The following is a 19219-nucleotide window of genomic DNA, read 5'->3' as shown; positions in this document are numbered from 1 at the left end:
TGGTGGCTTCAACTCTTAAGGCACCTTTTTGCAAAGCTATTTTTCTTGCATTTGAATGACACTCCAGTTATTTAATCGACTGTTGGTGGGCAGCCGGTTTTCAGTGGCTTGGGTCCGCAAGTTGGCACTTTTAAACTGACTTCCAATGCCTCCGATGTTCTGCTTCTTCGTTGGATAAGCCCTTTGGCCGAGGTGGTGGCATGGTACAGCTTGCTCCGAGAAGCCCCCACCCCCTGAGTTTCCTTTCCCTAGTATGCCTAATGGCCACAAATACCCTGTCCAGTCAGATACAACTACTTGACTGTCATGAACTGAGTTGTGTTAAGTGTCCCATATTTATTATGAATGAGAAGACTGGTGCTTCTTGGTGAATGCTTGTTCTCAAGGTAATGTGCCGCTCTTGATTCTGCAAAGGTCCCACCCCTGTTTTTAAGGCTTTGCAGCAATAACAAGTTCAGCATTTTCCTCTTGGGCTAGAATTTTTGACTCAGTTGGAAACATTCCGTTTTCATTTTTTTAAAAATTTGCATTTGTAATGTAAAATGTTAATGTGTCTACCAGGCAACTAGGACCTGTGTGCACTAAAATTGTCAGCTGGTTTAAATCACATCTACCAAAGGAAACCTGGGAATTATGGTACAGCAGGCTAAGGATGTCCAATAAAGTAGTCTTAATGTTTTTTACAGCTGTCGAGATTCCTTGGGGAAAGGAGGGCAATCAGGTTTGTGAGACAGATTTGCAATTAATCTGATGTGGCTTTGTTGTTTTTTTCCCCAAGCCTATACTTGATCTAATTTTTGTGTGACTGCTTCAAACACCCTGTGAAACAACAAGCTTGCAAGGTTTTCCAGCTCAGTTTAGCCACACGTCAGGCATTGCCGTATATTTCCAGTTTGAAATCTGTTTCGTGAGGAAGATGTTTCAGGGTGTCCCCCCACCCCCACATTGGATGGTTGGGATTTTTTTGTATGTTGCTAAGACTCAAATCTTTTCTCCAGACTTCTCAAGACCCTTTTTGCACATCAGAAAGACAGATGCATTCTGACTCCCTCAGCCAAAGAGAGCACTTTTAAAAAATCTTTGGCATTGGAAGAACAGCTTAACATGATCCTCATACTGGCTTTGTGGATTTTGAATATGTTGCTCATTAGGTTAATTATGTCATACAGTTACTGCTTTCAATGACTGGGGTGGGTTAGATTTTTGTGTCTAGTGCTTTTATATTTTTTTCAGCTCAATAAAATTAAAACTTCCCCTGTGGGTTTGAGCTTTTCTCCTTTTTTTGAGAATGTTTATAAGGATAACCAGGCAAATTGTTTTGGGATCATAACTGCTGAAGGAGCGGGGAGGGTTTAAACATCTCTTGAGGAGGGGGGGGGGGGGCGTGTTGCCACCAAACTGGAAAAGCATCCTAGTTCCACCACAGGCAGCCCGTCAATATAGTGGTTGCCCTGAGAAGGTGTGAAACACACACTGGCTTTTCCCACTGCAACCACATCTTCAGATGGCCGTATGTATGAATCCTGAGATGTTACCTTAAAAGCAAAATACCTTTGAAAAATGATCCAGTTCTTTGCTTTCTAATTGGGTAGCAGAATGTTATATAAGAGTGCCACGAAGTATGTGTCTCGACTTTAGTGTCCCTTTGTTTTTTTGTAATTAAAAGTGCCAGTTCGGGATTTGGTGAGAATAGAAGCCAATGCCGTGTGGCTTTATTCATTCCAGAAGTTTATTGAGGTGGTCGATGATACTTTCTGGTTCTACCCCCTGCCCTTGAGTCGATGGTTGGCCTCCAGTTCTGGTTTAGTACGGATGATCGCGTGTGTGTTCCATGATGACCTTGAGGGCCAGCCAGGTCTCTTCGGCAGTTGGGAGGATTTGACTGGCAGGGAGCATGAATCCATACCGGCCTGTGTCTCTCAGCTCAAATGTGTATGAGTACTTGATGCCTTGTTCGTAGGTCCAGTCGATGGTGCCCCCACTGGCTTGGTCTGGATTAAGGCAATAAGCGCACAAAAGAATAGAAGAGTGTCACATCTGTGCTACACGACTGTCAGTACTCCTTAAATGTTCATTAAACAACACATGTACTTTTGGAAATGGGAACTGTTAGGATTCTTTCTGGAAAAGAGCTGATTATCTCTTAATCTTATTTTCTGTGTGGCTCGTTCAAATGTGATATACTTGGGACTTGAACCCAGAACTCCAGAATACTGGGCTGGGCCTCCAAGATCTGTCCTCCAAGCAGAGGTGCTTTCCTCTGGCAAAGGAATAAACACCCCTGGTAGCAGAAAGATCTGTGGAATCCAACATGATTACAGAGAGCTCCCTGAAAATGTAAGTTCTTAACAAAGAAAGAGCTTCAGAAAGTTTCGGTGTTCCGTCAAAGGGACTGCTTATTCACTCCCAGTATATTCCACCCCTCTGCACATATCTCCATTTTCCACTTTATCTTTCCCCTAGCTAAAAGGATTTGGGGGATAGGAAATGAAACAATTGACAGAGGAAATTAAAACTGTTGCAGTTTACAAGATCTCTGGAACCTGCTCCCACAGCGTTGTTGCCACTTTTGGAGCACACCATCTCCAGGAAAGCCAAATTCTGAGATTGAGCCGCGTGATATAAATACAATACACATATTGTCCTGCCCTCTGCCTGGGGGTGGGCTTACAACTGGACCAGCCTGTAAGTTAAGATCAATTCATTCCTTGCCCAGTGGCTTGACATAGTAAAGACTTTCTATATGTCTGTACAAAGCCAACGTGCTGCCAAGCTGTGGAGTAGAATGTTGGACACTCGTCAGCTTCCCTCAAGTTTTGATGGGAAATGTAGGCGTCCTGGTCTCGCAGCTGTAATGGAGAGCCAAGCTGTATAACCAGGACGCCTACATTTCCCATCAAAACTTGAGGGAAGCTGACAAGTGTCCAACCTGTGTAAGGCGTCACTTGTAGCTTGGCTGTAAGGGGATGGGTTGCGCACTGTAGCTTAACTGCAGCTCTTGCTTCTAAGTGCATAATGGACGCAGGAGCCTGGGAGCTTCAGAACAGTTGACTGCCCCCTGATGGACTGGAGGAACACCGTAGTAACTTACAGATGGTGGTGATGATGCTGCCGTATCTATATTTGGTCCCATGCAACGAAGCGAGAGCATCGACTGCCTTCTTAGCAAGAGCATCCTGGGAGAGAGCACGAAAGAAAGAATAAGATACGGGAAGGTCATGTACAGGAAGAAAGTCTATAGCGTCTCTGAACTATAATAACTTCACCACTCTGAGTAGGGGGGGGCTAATCTGTCTAGAAGACTAAGTACAGTTACTTTTATTATTTACAGTGTGGGGAGCAGATCTGCAGCTGGGGAGAAAGGAGGAACAGTCAGATACTTTCTTATGCCCTTTCTGTTTTACAATTCTTAAGTTTTTTCCCCTTCTTACTTAGGTGTCTCTGCTGTGGTTTGGCTTCCATTTTCCTACGGGATTGAATTTAGTTCACAAATGCCTTCTTGTTGCAGCGCCTCCTCTTGGCTGTCCCTCCCCTTTATCCTCTCCCTTGTTCTTGTGGTAGCATTTCTCCCCACCCACCCACCCCCACCCCGTCTTTCAGCAGTGCTTTTTAATACCTGATCTCTGGATTGCCCTGCCTGCTCTGGAGAATCTCCAGTGGTTTGGGTTTCTAAACAAGTCTCACAGCTGCTGACAGACCAGCCTTTGTAGACCTGAATGTCCGGACAATTAGTTGATGCTTCATCAATGGGAGATACAACAGGATCTGTATCCTGCTTACTGGGAATTTTTCTCCAGCTTTTGGGAAAAAAGACTCCAAAAAGTTGCGGGGGGGGGAGGCAAAAGTTTTGCAGATTGAATTTCACTGTAGAGAAATTTCAGCCTGCAGTTGGCAGAAACTCAGAGCATAATCTACGCATGGGGGCTGCGCATGTCACAAGGTTACATTTCACATCTGTTCTGCTAATGGCGGCGTTTTCCCCTGGCGCAAAGAGGTTCTCCAGATGCCAGAGCCGCTTGGGCTTTCCCTGGGAAAGCTCTACTTTTAGTGAAACACAGGGTCCAAACCAAAAGTGGATATCCATTGCCACTTGTTTGGCGTTTACTTTCTGCCTGTAGGGTGTGTGTGGCAGGGGGTGGAGCTTGCCCTCAAGTTTTAGCTGACATATGGCAATCCCTGGTGGGATTTTCATGGCAAGAGACTAACAGAGCTGGTTTGCCATCGCCTGCCTCTGCAAACCTGGTTTTCATTGGAGGCCTCCCATCCAATTACTAACCAAGACCGACCCTGCTTAGCTTCTGATATCTGACGAGCTCAGGCTCACCTGGACTATCCAGATCAGCGTGTAGGGTGTGTGTATTTATTTGTAAATCAGATATCATAAAACAGCAAAGAGTCCAGTAGCATCTTTAAGACTAACCAACTTTATTGTAGCATAAGCTTTTGAGAGCCACAGCTCTCTTCGACAGAGCATCTGACCAAGAGAGCTGTGGCTCTTGAAAGCTTATGCTACAATAAAGTTGGTTAGTCTTAAAGGTGCTACTGGACTCTTTGCTGTTTTGCTACTGCAGACCAACACGGCTCACTCCTCTGGAGATATCATAAAGACACTGTAAGACGTCAAGGCACGGCCATCCAAAATAAGCTAGTTCCGTCGTGTGGCCCTTGAGCTTTCTCAGCACTCTTAGGGTATTAGGCAACATGTGGAGATGTTCTTCATGGCTTTGTCTTCCACTGTCCTTTTTCTAGTTCCATCCATCAGATTGCGGATCTAAGGCCAGGACCTGTCCCTAAGTTTATGTAAGGCACTTTCCAAACCCTAAGTACTGAGCGCCCCAGAGAAATTGAAATTGTAGAGCGGCTGTCCCTGTGCACGTGTGTTGGACCAAACAACAGGGGAGAGAGAATGAGTGCATGCATGTGCATGCTGACAAGTGGTGAAACAGCTGGAGGAGAGAGCGTGCAGCATGAAAACAGTAGCTGAGAAGGGGGAGGTCAAGGGGACAGCTGGGACAGCCAAGCCCTACCAGCTCCGGTTGATCAGCAGCCTTTTTGGTGGTGTAGCCATAAGGATAGAGGAGAAGCTGGGAGTAGCTGTGGATGGAGATGAAGGTTTTGATGTTGCCGTGGCTCTTCACAAAGTCCACAATGGCTTTCACTTCAGGCTCAGAGTTGGGGCGGGGCCCACGGTATGTCTCGGAGCAAGGGTTCCCGCTGGAGCCAGCCACTGCAAAAGACAAAATTCTCTGTGACTATGGCTGATAATGTGCAAAACTTCAAATCCAGCACTGTAGCTTCCCGGTCAAACAAGCCAATGACTTGTAAGGACCAAACAATGTTCCAAATGTGTGTGGGTTTCATGCCACTGTTATGGCTCCTCCCAAGAATACTGGGAACTGTCGCTTGGTGGAGGTATAAGCCCCTGCCATAGTCACTGCTATTTACACCTCTTTCACTGCAGTTCACAAAGTTCCCTAGAGGAAAGCAATGATGACTAGAAACCTGTTTAAGTCTGTAGAGTAGAAATGCCAGCTGCCTCTCATTTCCGTTAGGGCTGGCCAAGGTGTGCCAACAGCATGAAAGCATCTGAAGCCAGTACAACTTGATTCCATATTGATTTCATTGTAGAGTCTGGGTTATGGGAGGCCGCAGTGACCTGAACATTGTGGCATCGTTCAAACGTAATAGCAAGACACAGTTTCTTGCTCTGTGAACAAACTGGACGATCCATGCATCCCATTCTCTCTGTCTTCCTGGATGCAGCCAGCTAATGACTTTCTGCTTTGGGGCAAAACTACAGTTTGTTGTTCTGTCCAAAGCATAAATCACAGCTTGCGCTTCCCCCTACAAACCAAGACTTCTGGCTGTAGTTTAACCCTAGTTTGGAATCCTGGTTTCTAGGGAACCAAAAAAACTCATGGTTTGCAGTTCAGACGAAGCCACAAATTGCATTTTGCCAGGAAAACGCAAATCATTCATTAGACTGGTGCATGGGAGTAGAGTGAGGAGAAGGGGTGCAAGCTCAAGCATTCCCCAGGCTCATTCTTAAGGGCCCAAAAGGAGAGGCCGTGGCTCAGAGGTAGAGTGTCTGCTTGGCATGCAGAAGGTTCCAGGTTCAATTCTCTGCACCTCCAGTTTAAAAAGGATCACGTAGATGACATGAAAGACTTCTGCCTGCTCATGTAGAGCCACTACCAGATTGAACAGACAATACTGACTTTGCTGGACCAAGAGCCCAATTCAGTATAAGGCAGCTTCAAAATTTTATAAGTTATATTTGAAGGGTGCTATAGTGTTGGAAGGCAGCTAGTAGGATACCTAATCAATTTCCTGCCTCGGCAAGGTTTTTTACTTTTTAATGTCGTATTTGCAAATATACAGCTGCTCCTGTGGCTCGATTCTGCAAGCTGCAGCACATGGAGCCTTCTGCTGATTTTGATGTGTTACAGGAAGGTGCTTCTCTTAGAAGACAGCTGTGTAATTCAACCCATAATTTGTCTATTAAAATATTTATACCACACTCCTCCCACTGCCTACGGTACACGCTGACGCATAGTGATTTGAATGCTTTATAATAGAGGAGCATAAAAGAGCGAGGCAAGATGTTTTAACTTATTGCAGTTGCATGTACGAGGCTGCTCAGACATTTTTCTTTTGTGGCATTTGAAATCACTCGGCTGTTGTAAAGCACTGGAAGGTTGAAATGGATGGTAAATCCACCTACCTGTTTGGCTGTCAATCAGTTGGGAAACCAGCCGTTTCCGCACGGCTTACCTCAACCCGGAACGGTGCACAACATGCCAAAAAAAACGTGGAAGATCGCGTTTTCTCACGTGAGTTTTGCATGATGTTGCGCAACTTTGTGCAAAACTCACGTGAGAAAATGCGATCTTCCACGTTTTTTTTGGCATGTTACGCAGCATTCCGGGTTGAGGTAAGCCGTGCGGAAACGGCCCAGATCACAAAGACATTTAAAACCGCTCTTCTGTTTTTAGCATGTGCTCATCAACAGTGGGAAAAGGGCGCATGTGAGTTCATTCTAAGGTAGGTTTATTCAGGGCTGGGTATTTGAGTTTATAAAATTCTATGGCCCAAAATGTGCAGAGGAAAAGGAGACCATATATGACCCTTATAAATTATGCACATTGATTGCTTATGTTCTTATGGATTTCTTCTGTTGCTAGCTGTTGCAAAGAGTTGCAGGTCACTAATGTCCTGCCTCTGATCCCTGGCTTCCAAAAGGCATTACCCATGCACATTCAAATTCGTCTTTTTGCTCTCTCAGTTCAACTTTTCTCATAATATGCTTCAGTACAGTACATTCCTCAGTCACAATACAATCTGTCTTTATAGCCCCCGAAGGACTAGCAACTTTGTGCTTTATGTGGTGAATGTTCAGAATGTTGAGCCTGAATGGAGTACCAAATCCCGCCTTTGCAGGATATATCAGAACTGTGGAATGCAAACAGCACTGGAGTTAAGATATGCCCTTTATGATTTTTTTCCAGATGTGGGGCAAAAAAAATAAAATTAGAGCCAGTGTTTAAAATAACCGCTACAATATCTGGCAATCCTAACTTGAAACTCTTAAACGTAGCTGTGGTAGAGAGACATCCTTAAGTCATTGCTGGCTGCTGCGTCCAGTTCTAATCCCATTAAGCAATAAGGCTGCGTTCAGATAGCCCAAACAAGCAGGCATATTTATGACAGGTATGATCCCAGCCTGTTGCTTTGCTCACATATTTTATGGCCATTTTGTAGGAAAGAAACAAACTGCAGTTTGCCCAAGTGCCTGCGTGTGGCCATCACAGCAAACCGAAGTTTGACTGACAGCTTCTGAAATACGAAAACGTTTAGTTGCACTCTGCATTTCAGGGGCGGGGGGAGTGTGCAAGTAGAGCCACAAGCCAGGTTCATGGCAATTAGGTCAAAAAGTCTTTCTGTTCATTTTTTAAAAAACTTATTCTTTCTTTAATTTATGCTATCGTAAATATATATAAAGCAACTTATATAATAGGGAAGAATATTCCTACTTCTTGCTATTCGCAAATATATAGAGAGAGAATTACTTATAACAATCGTTCTAGATACAGTAATTAATCTAAATCATTAGAAGATTATACACAGTTGATATTATTTGTGTTTGTTCATTACCAAAGCAAAGTGATGAAAGTAATGATAAAATTTTAATTATATATCAGCAAGCCCCTTAATATATGAATTGACTATGTGGTTCGACAACTTGGTATTGAAAATCAAAGTTTAGCTGAAAACAGAGTATGATAATAAATTGATAATTATAGCTAGATAGTAACCAGTATAGGCAACTATTAAGTTTATTTGATATCTAATATGTGTGTCTGTGTGTGTTTATATATGTATATGTATATGTATATGTATATGTGTATGTGTATGTGTATGTGTATGTGTATATATATATATATGTATGTGTATATATATATACATATGTATATGTATACACATACGTACATACGTACATACGTACATACATACATACACACATACATATATATATATATATATATATATATATATATATATATATATATATATATATATATATATATATATATATATATATTACTATACTATAATTATAATAATTATAATAATTATAATAATTATAAATATATAATTACTAGAGAGAGAGAGAGAGAGAGAGAGAGAGAGAGAGAGAGAGTATAGTAATTGTATAATAAATATAAAAATATGCAATAAATATCTTTCAAATTAATGCCTATATCTTTATTATTACTTGACACTAACTCCCCCTAATTAAAGAATTATTAATATAATTATTAACACCCCCTCTGTTAATTAATGTCTTTCTGTTCATGATGCCTGATTGCATGGTAAAGTTCACCTCAGCCCTGAGGCTGACAGGTAGGAAAATTGGTCTGACCCATCCATCCCACACTGGAAAATAAAAAAAGAAAGAAACACATGGAAATTACCTCCAAAACCTGCATCCCAGTTCCTGTTGGGATCTACTCCAACGCAGGATGATCCACTGTTGAGAGACCTGGTCTTGCGCCACATGCGATTCTAGAAGAGGCAGGAAGACGTATCCTTTAGTTAACACTGCTTGGCGCTGTTGGTCTCAGCCTTTTGGCTTTGGGTGGTTGTTTTTTATGCTCGTGCCTTTTTAAAAATCATCTTATTGAGATATGTAGGCATGCCTTCTGGCCGGTGATTCCCCCACCCTCCACCCAGGGCCCTTGTTCGGAGGTTTCAAAGAGAAAGCGCCATACACTGGAGTGAGTGAAAGCAAAGCCGTCCGGGTTTGTGACGATTTCCAGGAAGATATCAAATTTGTCCAGGATGGAGGTCAGGGATGCGTCCTTGCCGTAACCGTCAAGAATCTGAATGGGATGGACAAAGACTGGGATTTATTTTATTATTGATTTATTTTGCATGCCTAGTCTGACTTTCTCAGTGTAAGTCAAAAGAAGCAACAGGATGGGACATCCAGTGAACAACACAACTACAGAAATCTGAAACGGAGCCGAAACAAAGCGTCAGCATTTATACGTGGCATGTTAAACGATGTAGAAATTACATTATAGGACCGTATTTACAGCAACAGATGGCATGTATTACACACAGTAGCACAGTCCACAATCGCCCTTTATCAGAACATCTTTCTGCGAAGGAAAACTGAGAATTCATTGCCTGCAGGGAATGCTCTTTTGATAGCCTGTACCTATGGCTTGTGTCTGTTGTAATGGGAACATGCGTGGCTGAAGGTGAATGTATAAAGCTGCCTTATCGCATCAGTCTATTTATGTATAGTCTCTCCTGGCTGGCGGCAGAACTCCAGGACTGCAGGCACGGAAAGGTCTTTCGCAATACTTGCTGCTTGAGATCTTGCGTTTGCTAGGCAGGGGCTGGACCTGTGAGCCATGCTTTCCCCACCCCCACCCCCACACACAAACAATGAGTTTGAACTTTTGGGTGTGACTTGTGCATCATTTATAGCATGAAATGCACCAGAGCTCAAATCTGCTCAGAAGCCCTGGATTCTGTGATCAGTAGAAATGGCTCTAAATGAATACATTTGTGTATATTTGCATTTCTGGATTATCCATTTTACTTCTGCCCGTTACAGAAAAAGGCCACAATTTCTCCCTCTCTGGTTTCAGCATTGCCCTTACCCTTTGAAGTCTCTTTCAGTCCTAAGGACTAGGGACTTGAACAGAAAATAAATGCTAGGATACTGAGGATGGTGAATTTTGCACCTTCTACTAATTCCTTTGTTTACATAGTACAATCACTGAAACGTGGAGTCCTTATGACTCTGTTTATACTCGCTCTGAGAATGGAGGTTTCACTTTTACTATCATGACCAGGAGCCAGTACCGGACCTGCCCTCTGAGCCCTTCTCTGTCCTCTCTCCCATTCCTGACTTGTGCATTTGAGATGAAAACGTAGGTGGTACCTTCTTGGCAAACACGATCCCGCTGGCCTGTGTGACCCATTCACGAGAGTGGATACCGGTGTCGATCCAGATGGCTGGCCGGTTGACTCCCCCTGTGCTAAACTGTGAAAAGGGGAGAGGTCAGTTGCTGTCTTCCTGCTTCCTCTTGACCCTGGAAATCTGAGCAGTCCGATCTGAGGAGGATTCCTGTGCCTCTATGTACCATCGAAATACTAAAATGTCATCATGCCAAGAAGAATGCAAGCAAAGTGCATAGCATAAAAGAAACAGTTTTGGCCAAAATCTTGCTATGCAAGAAAGCCCAGTGAAACCACTGCCGGACAAGTTTCTGACTATTGGCTTAAGAAACAGGACCCAAGAGGTAGCTTGGTCGTGCTGTGGCGAAGGCCCAGAGCGTGGTAGAGGCTCTTAAGGTAGGGGCCCCCAACATGGTGTCCGTGGGCACTCTGGCACCCACCAACATTTTTCCTGTGGTCCACCAAGAGTTTTTAGAAAGTGGGCTAGGTGGGGGGTTTTTTTGCCTAGCAAGACTTCTGATTGGCTGTTGATGAATTGATTGGCTTTGCAGATTTTTAAAAACATTGCTTTGGAAGTAGCTGCCACCACAGCATGAAGATTTTCACTGTGTGACTGAAGGTAAGCTGCAGCAGCCATTTTGTGGCTAGCTCCACCTCTTGCAGCAGCCATTTTATGGCAGCCTTTTTGTGGCCACCCCCATCACTCTGTGTCAGAATTCCAAAGGTGCCCTCTAGGGTTGCCAGCTCCAAGTTGGGAAATTCCTGGAGATCTTGAAGGTGAAACCTGGGCCGTTTCCAGACAGCTTACCTGCACCCGGGATGTTGCGCCACGTTTCGGATCGTGCCAGGGAAAACACGAAATATTACGTTTTCTTGCGCAAGTTTTGCGCAACGTTGCACAAAACTCGCGCGAGAAAACGCGATATTTCGCGTTTTCCCCGGCACGATCTGAAATGTGGCGCAACGTCCCGGGTGCAGGTAAGCCGTCTGGAAACGGCCCTGGAGAAACCTGGAGAAAGTGGGGTTTGGGGAGGGAAAGGACCTTGGCATGGCATAATTCCATAGAGTCCACCCCCCCAAAGTAGCCATTTTCTCCAGGTGAACTGATCTCTGGAGACTGGAGACCAGTTGTAATTCTGGGAGATCTCCAGCCACTATCTGGAGACTGGCAACCCTAGTGCCCTCAGACTCAAAAAGCTTGGAGACCCCTGCCCTAAGGCCTTGCTAAGGGCAGATCTGAATAGCAGATGTATCAATCCCTTAAAACCAGTGAAATCAGCATTAAACAAGGTTCAGAACTCAAGACAATCAATACATGGGGTGGTTTACCTTCAAGACGTTGATCGGGCGACCCTCATAACTCCGGCCAATCTGGATTTTACTGACCAGGTTGGGTTTTTCAGCCACGAGAACATCCATGAAGCCATAGATCTAGTGGACAGAGGAAGGAACTCAGGATCTGCATTGGGTGTATGCTCTGAAATTTCACCAAGAACGGAGCTTTCAGAATCTAATGCCTACAAGATGGGACTTCTTTTCCATTGTATTGGATGTGGCATTATTAGTCAGTTACTGTAGGGTAGGTCAGGTCTAGAGATGGGCACGAACCTAAATTCATGATGAACCAGGCCGGTTTTGTGGTTCGCGAACCGACGGTTCGTCAAAGCCAATTTCTGACGAACCACCATGAACTTTAGGCTGGTTTGTTTGGTTCGTTTTTTGGTTCGTCACCGCAGACAGTCAGGCGCCAATCAATCAATTTCCTAGGCAACAGGGGATGGACTTCCTGCAGACCTTCTGCTGACCTGGAAGTGGCCTTCTGCTGACCCAGAAGTGATGATTTGCTGACCTGGATGTGACAAACCAAACAAACCGGTTCGCAAACTGGGGCAGGTTCATGAAAGTTCGTGGTTCGTGAAATGCAATGAACCACGAATTGTACGGTTCATTTTTTTCTGGTTCGCGCTCATCTCTTGTCCGGTCTCCACCTAAGGAGCCAGGCCTAGTCTGGATGCCATTACTTGACCTGGCACTGGAGCTCATCGGTCCTCAGTAGACCAGTCTTGTCTGCCACTGAAAACCACAAAACATGGGGCCATCAGCTACTATGATCTGCCGAGAAACGTACAGAGGGAATCAAAAAAAGTAAGGAGCAAGAGAAGAAGCATAGAAAACTTGGTTGGATCTACAGGCCACAACCCTGTTATGTTGCATTCTAGGAGTCTGGGATGCTCATAAATAAGGAACAAAAAAATCAAGGTAAAGAGAGAACTATTTTTAGCACACATTGACTGAGACAAACGTTGAAACTCGTCACTGTTGGGGGCGGGCATTTGAAGCAATGTCAAAAATGTACCCCGTGTTTTAATGATTTTTTTAGAAGGCTTGTGGAAATAGTCACCCAACTCATTAATGTCGCCCTCTCTCTCTTTCAGTTGGCTTTGTTTCCCTAGGCAAGGTCATCATGTAGCTGGCGTGATCCCTGATTGGCTGGGATCATCTGTACGATTTATTCAGAATGCGCCAGCCTTAATTTCAGCTGACTTGGTTTCCCTTCCAGGGACCTCATCATTTATTTATTTTTATTTTTATTTATGTCATTTTTAGTCCGCCTTTCTCACCGAGACACAAGGTGGATTACACAGCGTGAAATTAGCACAATCAGTATCAAGGACAGTTTCATAAACCATGCCATAGGGTAAATAAATGCACGTTTACAAAGACAGAGCATTAGTAAGTATCCAAGACAGAGTGGAAGAAATGCTGAAACAGAAGTAATTCTAGGACTGACATTTGACAACATGAAACACAGGTAGCTCATAGGAGCACATATTTAAGTCAACAGGTAGTACGTAAGGCAACAGAGTGGTGAAGTTTATGGTCCCTAACTCATTACTGAAGCATCTGAGAGGCCCTCCCTACAATACAAAAGTCTTTTTGAATAATTCGGTTTTGCATCGTTGGCGGAAAGCTAGGAGAGTGGGGGCTCTCCTGACCTCCTCAGTCAGGCCGTTCCGCAGGGTGGGGCCATATGGCTGAATCTGATCAGCTATGTAGCAACGCAACTTCATCCCATTCTCTACATGATCCCTGATTAAATGGGATCCTCCATGCAGAAAAAAGATGTTACTGAAGCAGCGACACGTAACAGAAACAGTCACACTGAAGAAGAGGGGAAAGGTGGTATTCTTGCAACCCAAGCACCTATCAAGAAAACATTTCAAACACACACACACACACACACACACACACACACACCAAGTTGGAAAAGTTTCAGGGCAGTCACAAATGAGCCCAGGTATGCCCTGATTGCACTTACCTCATCCAGATTGTGGTAGGAAGCATAGTTGAAGGTGTCGATCGACAGAGGCATAAAATGCCGGAGTGACATATGAAGTTGTTCCTCATCCACCAATGACTGGAAGAGATTGGGGAGGGGGGGATTGGGGAGGAAGAGTCAGCTGTGTGAATGCCGACACAGTCCAAAGCAAAGGCCAGTCTTTGTTTTCCAGTTTCCCTCTCACAGATAATTACAGCAGGCATCTTATTTCAAGGTTACCCTCAAATTCTGAACTATTGAACCCGTCTTGTGACTGTTCCGTTGAGGATGAGGAGAACATTCAATTTATATAGCGCCCTTCAGGACAACTTAATGCCACACTCAGAGTGGTTTGCAAAGTGTGTTATTATTATCCCCACGACAATCACCCTGTGAGGTGGGTGGGGCTGAGAGAGCTCTGAAAGAGCTGTGACTGGCCCAAGGTCGCCCAGCTGGCTTCAAGCAGAGGAGTGGGGAATCAAATCTGGCTCTCCGGATTAGAGTCCTGCCGCTCTTAACCACTACACCAAACTGGCTGAGGGTTCTTGAGAGCTGTCCATCCATCTCTCTCTCTCAGATGCATTCATCTTTCCTCTGTCCATTCACTAACACCACACCAAGTCATTCTGGCCTGCATACAGAGTCCATCCATATGGAATCAGAGGACCTTTAAGGCTCCTGACTGGCCCCACAATAGGAGAACTCGGTCTCCTCAGAGGACCCAACGCTATCTGTGGAGGAGGGCTACCCACGTGCCCATCTGAGCAGCCGACACTCACCTGGAGATCCTCGATCATGATGGAGTAGTCGATGTCATTGTGCTCTAGGAAGGCCTTGACCCCTTGCAGGCTGCCAAATGGGACATGAACATCGATGGGGAACTCGGGATGAACCGGAGCACGCCAAAAATCCAGCTAGGCAGAAAAAAGGGACAAAGCGTGTCTGTTTAGTTGCATGTCTGGAAGGTGTCTTATAGGACCTGAGTTAAGAAGTCAATAAACAGGGCAAAATAGTAAAGAGTCCAGTAGCACCTTTAAGACTAACCAACTTTCTTGTAGCATAAGCTTTCAAGAACCACAAATCTCTTTGTCAGATGCATCGTCAGCTTTTGAGAACCACAGCTCGAAAGCTGACGATGCTGTGGTTCTTGAAAGCTGATGATGCATCTGGCAAAGAGAGCTGTGGTTCTCAAAAGCTGACGATGCATCTGACGAAGAGAGCTGCGGTTCTCGAAAACTGATGATGGAATCTGACGAAGAGAGCTGTGGTTCTTGAAAGCTGAGAATGCATCTGACGAAGAGAGCTGTGGCTCTCGAAAGCTGACGATGCATCTGACTAAGAGCTGTGGTTCTCGAAAGCTGACAATGCATCTAACGAAGAGAGCTGTGGTTCTCAAAAGCTTATGCTACAATAAAGTTGGTTAATTGCATCTGCTGAAGAGAACTGTGGCTCTCGAAAGCTTATGCCACAATAAAGTTGTTTAGTCTTAAAGGTACTACTGGACTCTTTACTATTTTGCAACTACAGACTAATACAACTAACTCCTCTGGATCAATAATCAGGGCAGATGCCTTGAGAAGTGTGGGAGGGGGGAGAGCACAGCAACAGGCCTCCCAGTGCAGCCCCAGCCAGGATCAACAGCTGCAGCATGCTTGGGAATACAAGCCAATTTGTGAACAAGAGCTTACTTGTGAGTAAGGTCCTACTCATAGGGATAAAGGTAGAAAGAGGGAAGGGGAACGCAAGGATCAAATGTCTCCTGAGAACCTTTCAGAAGAAGCTTGCAAGACAGCGTAGTGTAGTGGCTCGGGTACCGGACTCGCATAGGGTTGCCAACTCCAGGTGGTGGTTGGAGATCTCCGGGAATTACCACTGATCTCAGGCCACAGAGGTCAATTCCCCTGGAGAAAACGGCTGCTTTGGAGAGTTTTCTCTATGGCATTAGACCCCACTGAGGTCCCCTCCCCAAACCCTGCCCTTCCTATAGGGTTGCCAGGCTCCAGGTAGTGGCTGGAGATCTCCCGGAATTACAACTGGTCTCCAGGCCACAGAGATCAGTTCGCCTGGAGAAAATGGCAACTTTGGGGGGTGGACTCTATGGAATTATGCCATGCCAAGGTCCTTTCCCTCCCCAAACCCCACTTTCTCCAGGTTTCTCCAGGTTTCACCCTCCAGATCTCCAGGAACTTCCCAACTTGGAGCTGGCAACCGTAGGGAGCTCTAATATCAAATTCCTGCTCTTCCATGAAATTCACTGGGCGGCCTTTGCCAAATGTGCTCTCGCTCATCCTCAGGTACTTCAGAGAGTGGTAAGGGGGATGTGGAGCCTGGCACTCCTTGGAGGAAGGGCGAGGCAGAACAGTCAGACGAGAAGAGTGGGCAATGGCCTCCCCGCTCCCGTGTCCCCTGAGCGACTGGCTAGAGGTGCTCAGAAAGGATGCAACGTTCGCAGCAACGTCGCCTATCAGGGTAAACAAGCTTCCCCCTGTGTAATCTGCAGATATTTTCTTGGCAAGAACTTGTGGCCCATTGTGTCCTGTGTGTAACTGTGAAATTGTGTGTTCCTACTCCTGAGAAAGGAAAGAACTGGGCCAGAAGGGTTCCTTCAACTGGAAAGTGGTCGTTCAGGCAGTACGGCTGCAGGGATGTGTGACCGTATATCTTCTTTCCTGATTCTTCAGTTCCCTACATATAAAAGGTAGGTAAGGGTAGTCCCCTGTGCAAGCACCGAGTCATTACTGACCCATGGGGGGACGTCGCATCCCGACATTTTCTTGGCAGACTTTTTTGTTACAGGGTGGTTTGCCATTGCCTTCCCCAGTCATCTACACTTTACCCCCAGGAAACTGGGTACTCCTTTTCCAACCTGGGAAGGATGAGTCAACCTTGAGTTGGTTACCTGAACCCGGCTTCCACCAGGATCGAACTCAGATCGTGAGCAGAGCTTGGGCTGCAGTACTGCCGCTTACCACCCTGCGCCACAGAGCTGCTCAAGTTCCCTACATACACCCTTTTCAAAAAGTTACCAGCCACAAGCACTTCTGTTTCTGGCCATTACCTCAAGCTCTTCCAGCTCCTTCACCATCTCCAGCTGGGCTTCATCTGCAGCCAAGATCCTTAGCACCTGGTGACTGAGGCAGAAGAGTTACAAATATTTCTGATATCGTCACCCTTCGGCTGCCACAACTTTATTGATAAACGTGGTTGTCTTTCTGTGGATGGTTATCTGGGAATGTAAGTGGTCTTCTGTCATTGCTAGTTTATATGGGAATCCTTTCTGTTGTTAAACATTTCCTGTTACTCCTGATAAACACCCGCTTTGGTTAAAGAACCATAGTTGTGTTGCAATGACAGTGTTCTGTCACTAGAGGCCACTATAGTGCTGTCAGAGAAAACACAAACATGAGTGACAGCAGTTTATACAGACACAGGGACTAATCACAAAAATGTGCCTTCATAATGCAAACAGCAATCTGTTCTGCAAAGAGAAACCTTTGAAAGCTGATTGCTCTCTATGGGAGGCAAATCACACGTGGAGGATCAAAATGAAAGCTATGGCATACAAATTACCAGCCACGGAGGGTGCCAGTCATGTGCTAGGACTTGCAAAGAAAAATTGTTGCAAATTGTGGTTGGAGGTTCCTTTGCGGCTTCCTAGGAACAATAATCCACATGGAATACAAAAGCCAGGTTAGCTGCGGCAAAGTAGCCACATCCCATCCGAAGCAGGAGAGACTTATCATGCCAATGGGCACGTGGAACTGAGCTTACCTTGCCACGCTCCATCACAAAGTACTTTTTCTCCAGCTTGGCTCATTTCCAATGTTGAAGTTGCAATGGGTGAGAAGTACCAGGATGAAGTAAGGTGGGAGAGGAGGGTTCAGTGCTCCTCAGCCACACACCCCTTTTCATCGTGAAATGTGCCTACACACCCAGAAGTTTATGTGAGCACTAGACATGGATCCTCGTGTCCATGGGCGTAGCATCAAGGACATGCATTACTGCCTTGAGCTACCAAGTTTACAGCTTGCAACACCAATCGCAGCTGGCCTCACCCATCATATCACACTCTGTTTGGCTGCTGCTGGCATTTCCCAGATCAAACAAAAAACCAAGGTATGTTTGCCTCTCTAGTAGTTCCACTTCTCTGCTTCATTGACGCATTCTGCCACCAAACTCTGCCCTGGACCTCAAAGCTGTTTCTAGTTCATGGTCACCAAGTTGGTCAATGATGTGTCCTCTCCAACTCTGTTTTTATGGAGCCACAATCCAAGAGGAACATTTCTGATGTGCCACCAGCTTAATCAATCATGCTACATCCAAGCGCCTGCCCCATCTGGGGAGGAAACTGTTGGCAGCTCTCTCTCAATAAAGCCCTGATGCTTGTAAACAAGGGGCACGTGTTGGTCATCACATGCCCTGTGGGTTACACTCACTGGAGCGCTCTGCTTGCTGCTGCCAGTGGACAGAAAGAGGAGCTCAATGGCCCTTTACTTTGACCCCACACGATTGCTCTTGGGCTACGCTTGTGTCTACATACCCCACAAAGTTTTCGGTGCTGAAGGCAACCGCCAGGAGAGTAGCAAACACCAAGAGGCCCCTCATCTTCTCTGGAGCAGGACACGTCCTGAGAAAGAGGGTCCTCCCGGAGGGGCCTTATATACTGTCCTCGGTGGCAGCAGTTTTTACGCACACGGCCTGGCAGCACACGGCCTCCTGCCTCTGCCAGCTGTTCTCCTTCCCAGGGCTCTGTTGGAAAAGAGCTGACACGTCCACCTCTGTGCTGATTGATGAGCTAGGGAAGACGCCACCTGCTTCAGCCGGGGAGAGGCAGAATGTTTGCTATCAGCTCTGCAATGTGAAGAGATGATTGAATCATCCATGCCGTACAGCAGTGAGATAAACAGGTAGATGCATAAGCCAAGCGTCATGAGGTTTGGAAGTGTTGCCAACTCTGGACTGGAAATTCCTGGAGATTTGGGGGTGGAGCCTTAGGAGAATGAGGCTTGGGAGGGGAGGGACCACAGCAGCATATAATGTCATAGAGTTCATCCTCCAAAGCAGCCATTTTCTTCATGGGTTAAAAACAAAGAGAGATTAATGGAAAGAGATTAAACAGAAACATGTGCCATGAACAGAAACATGTGCCATGAACTATACAAATCCAGAGGAGTTAGCCATGCTAATGTGTAGTTGCAAAATAGTAAAGAGTCCAGTAGCACCTTTAAGACTAACCAACTTTATTGTAGCATAAGCTTTTGAGAACCACACCTCTCTTCGTCAGGTGCATCTGACGAAGAGAGCTGTGGCTCTCAAAAGCTTATGCTACAAATAAGTTGGTTAGTCTTAAAGGTGCTACTGAACTCTTAACTATACAAACACTTCCTAATCTGTACTATACAATGAATAATAATGAACAACAAT

General features: G+C 45.4%; 1 protein-coding gene across 1 annotated transcript; it reads right to left on the bottom strand.

The window, feature by feature from the left end:
- Positions 1–1679: 1679 nt before the first annotated feature.
- On the bottom strand, positions 1680–18436 carry LOC129335875 (carboxypeptidase A1-like). Its single transcript, XM_054988719.1, has 11 exons — positions 18336–18436; positions 16854–16926; positions 14575–14709; positions 13796–13894; positions 11806–11907; positions 10460–10561; positions 9273–9383; positions 8976–9066; positions 5028–5227; positions 3092–3176; positions 1680–1991 (listed from the first exon to the last, which is right to left on the bottom strand). Exons 1-11 carry the CDS (start codon positions 18398–18400, stop codon positions 1804–1806), a joined length of 1251 nt encoding a protein of 416 aa, XP_054844694.1. The 5' UTR covers positions 18401–18436; the 3' UTR covers positions 1680–1803.
- Positions 18437–19219: the final 783 nt, after the last annotated feature.

Source organism: Eublepharis macularius, chromosome 9 (genome assembly GCF_028583425.1).
Source record: "Eublepharis macularius isolate TG4126 chromosome 9, MPM_Emac_v1.0, whole genome shotgun sequence".
Taxonomy (NCBI): Eukaryota; Metazoa; Chordata; class Lepidosauria; order Squamata; family Eublepharidae; genus Eublepharis; species Eublepharis macularius.
Note: the sequence above shows the minus strand (reverse complement) of the source record. Positions and strands in the feature narration are given on the sequence as shown.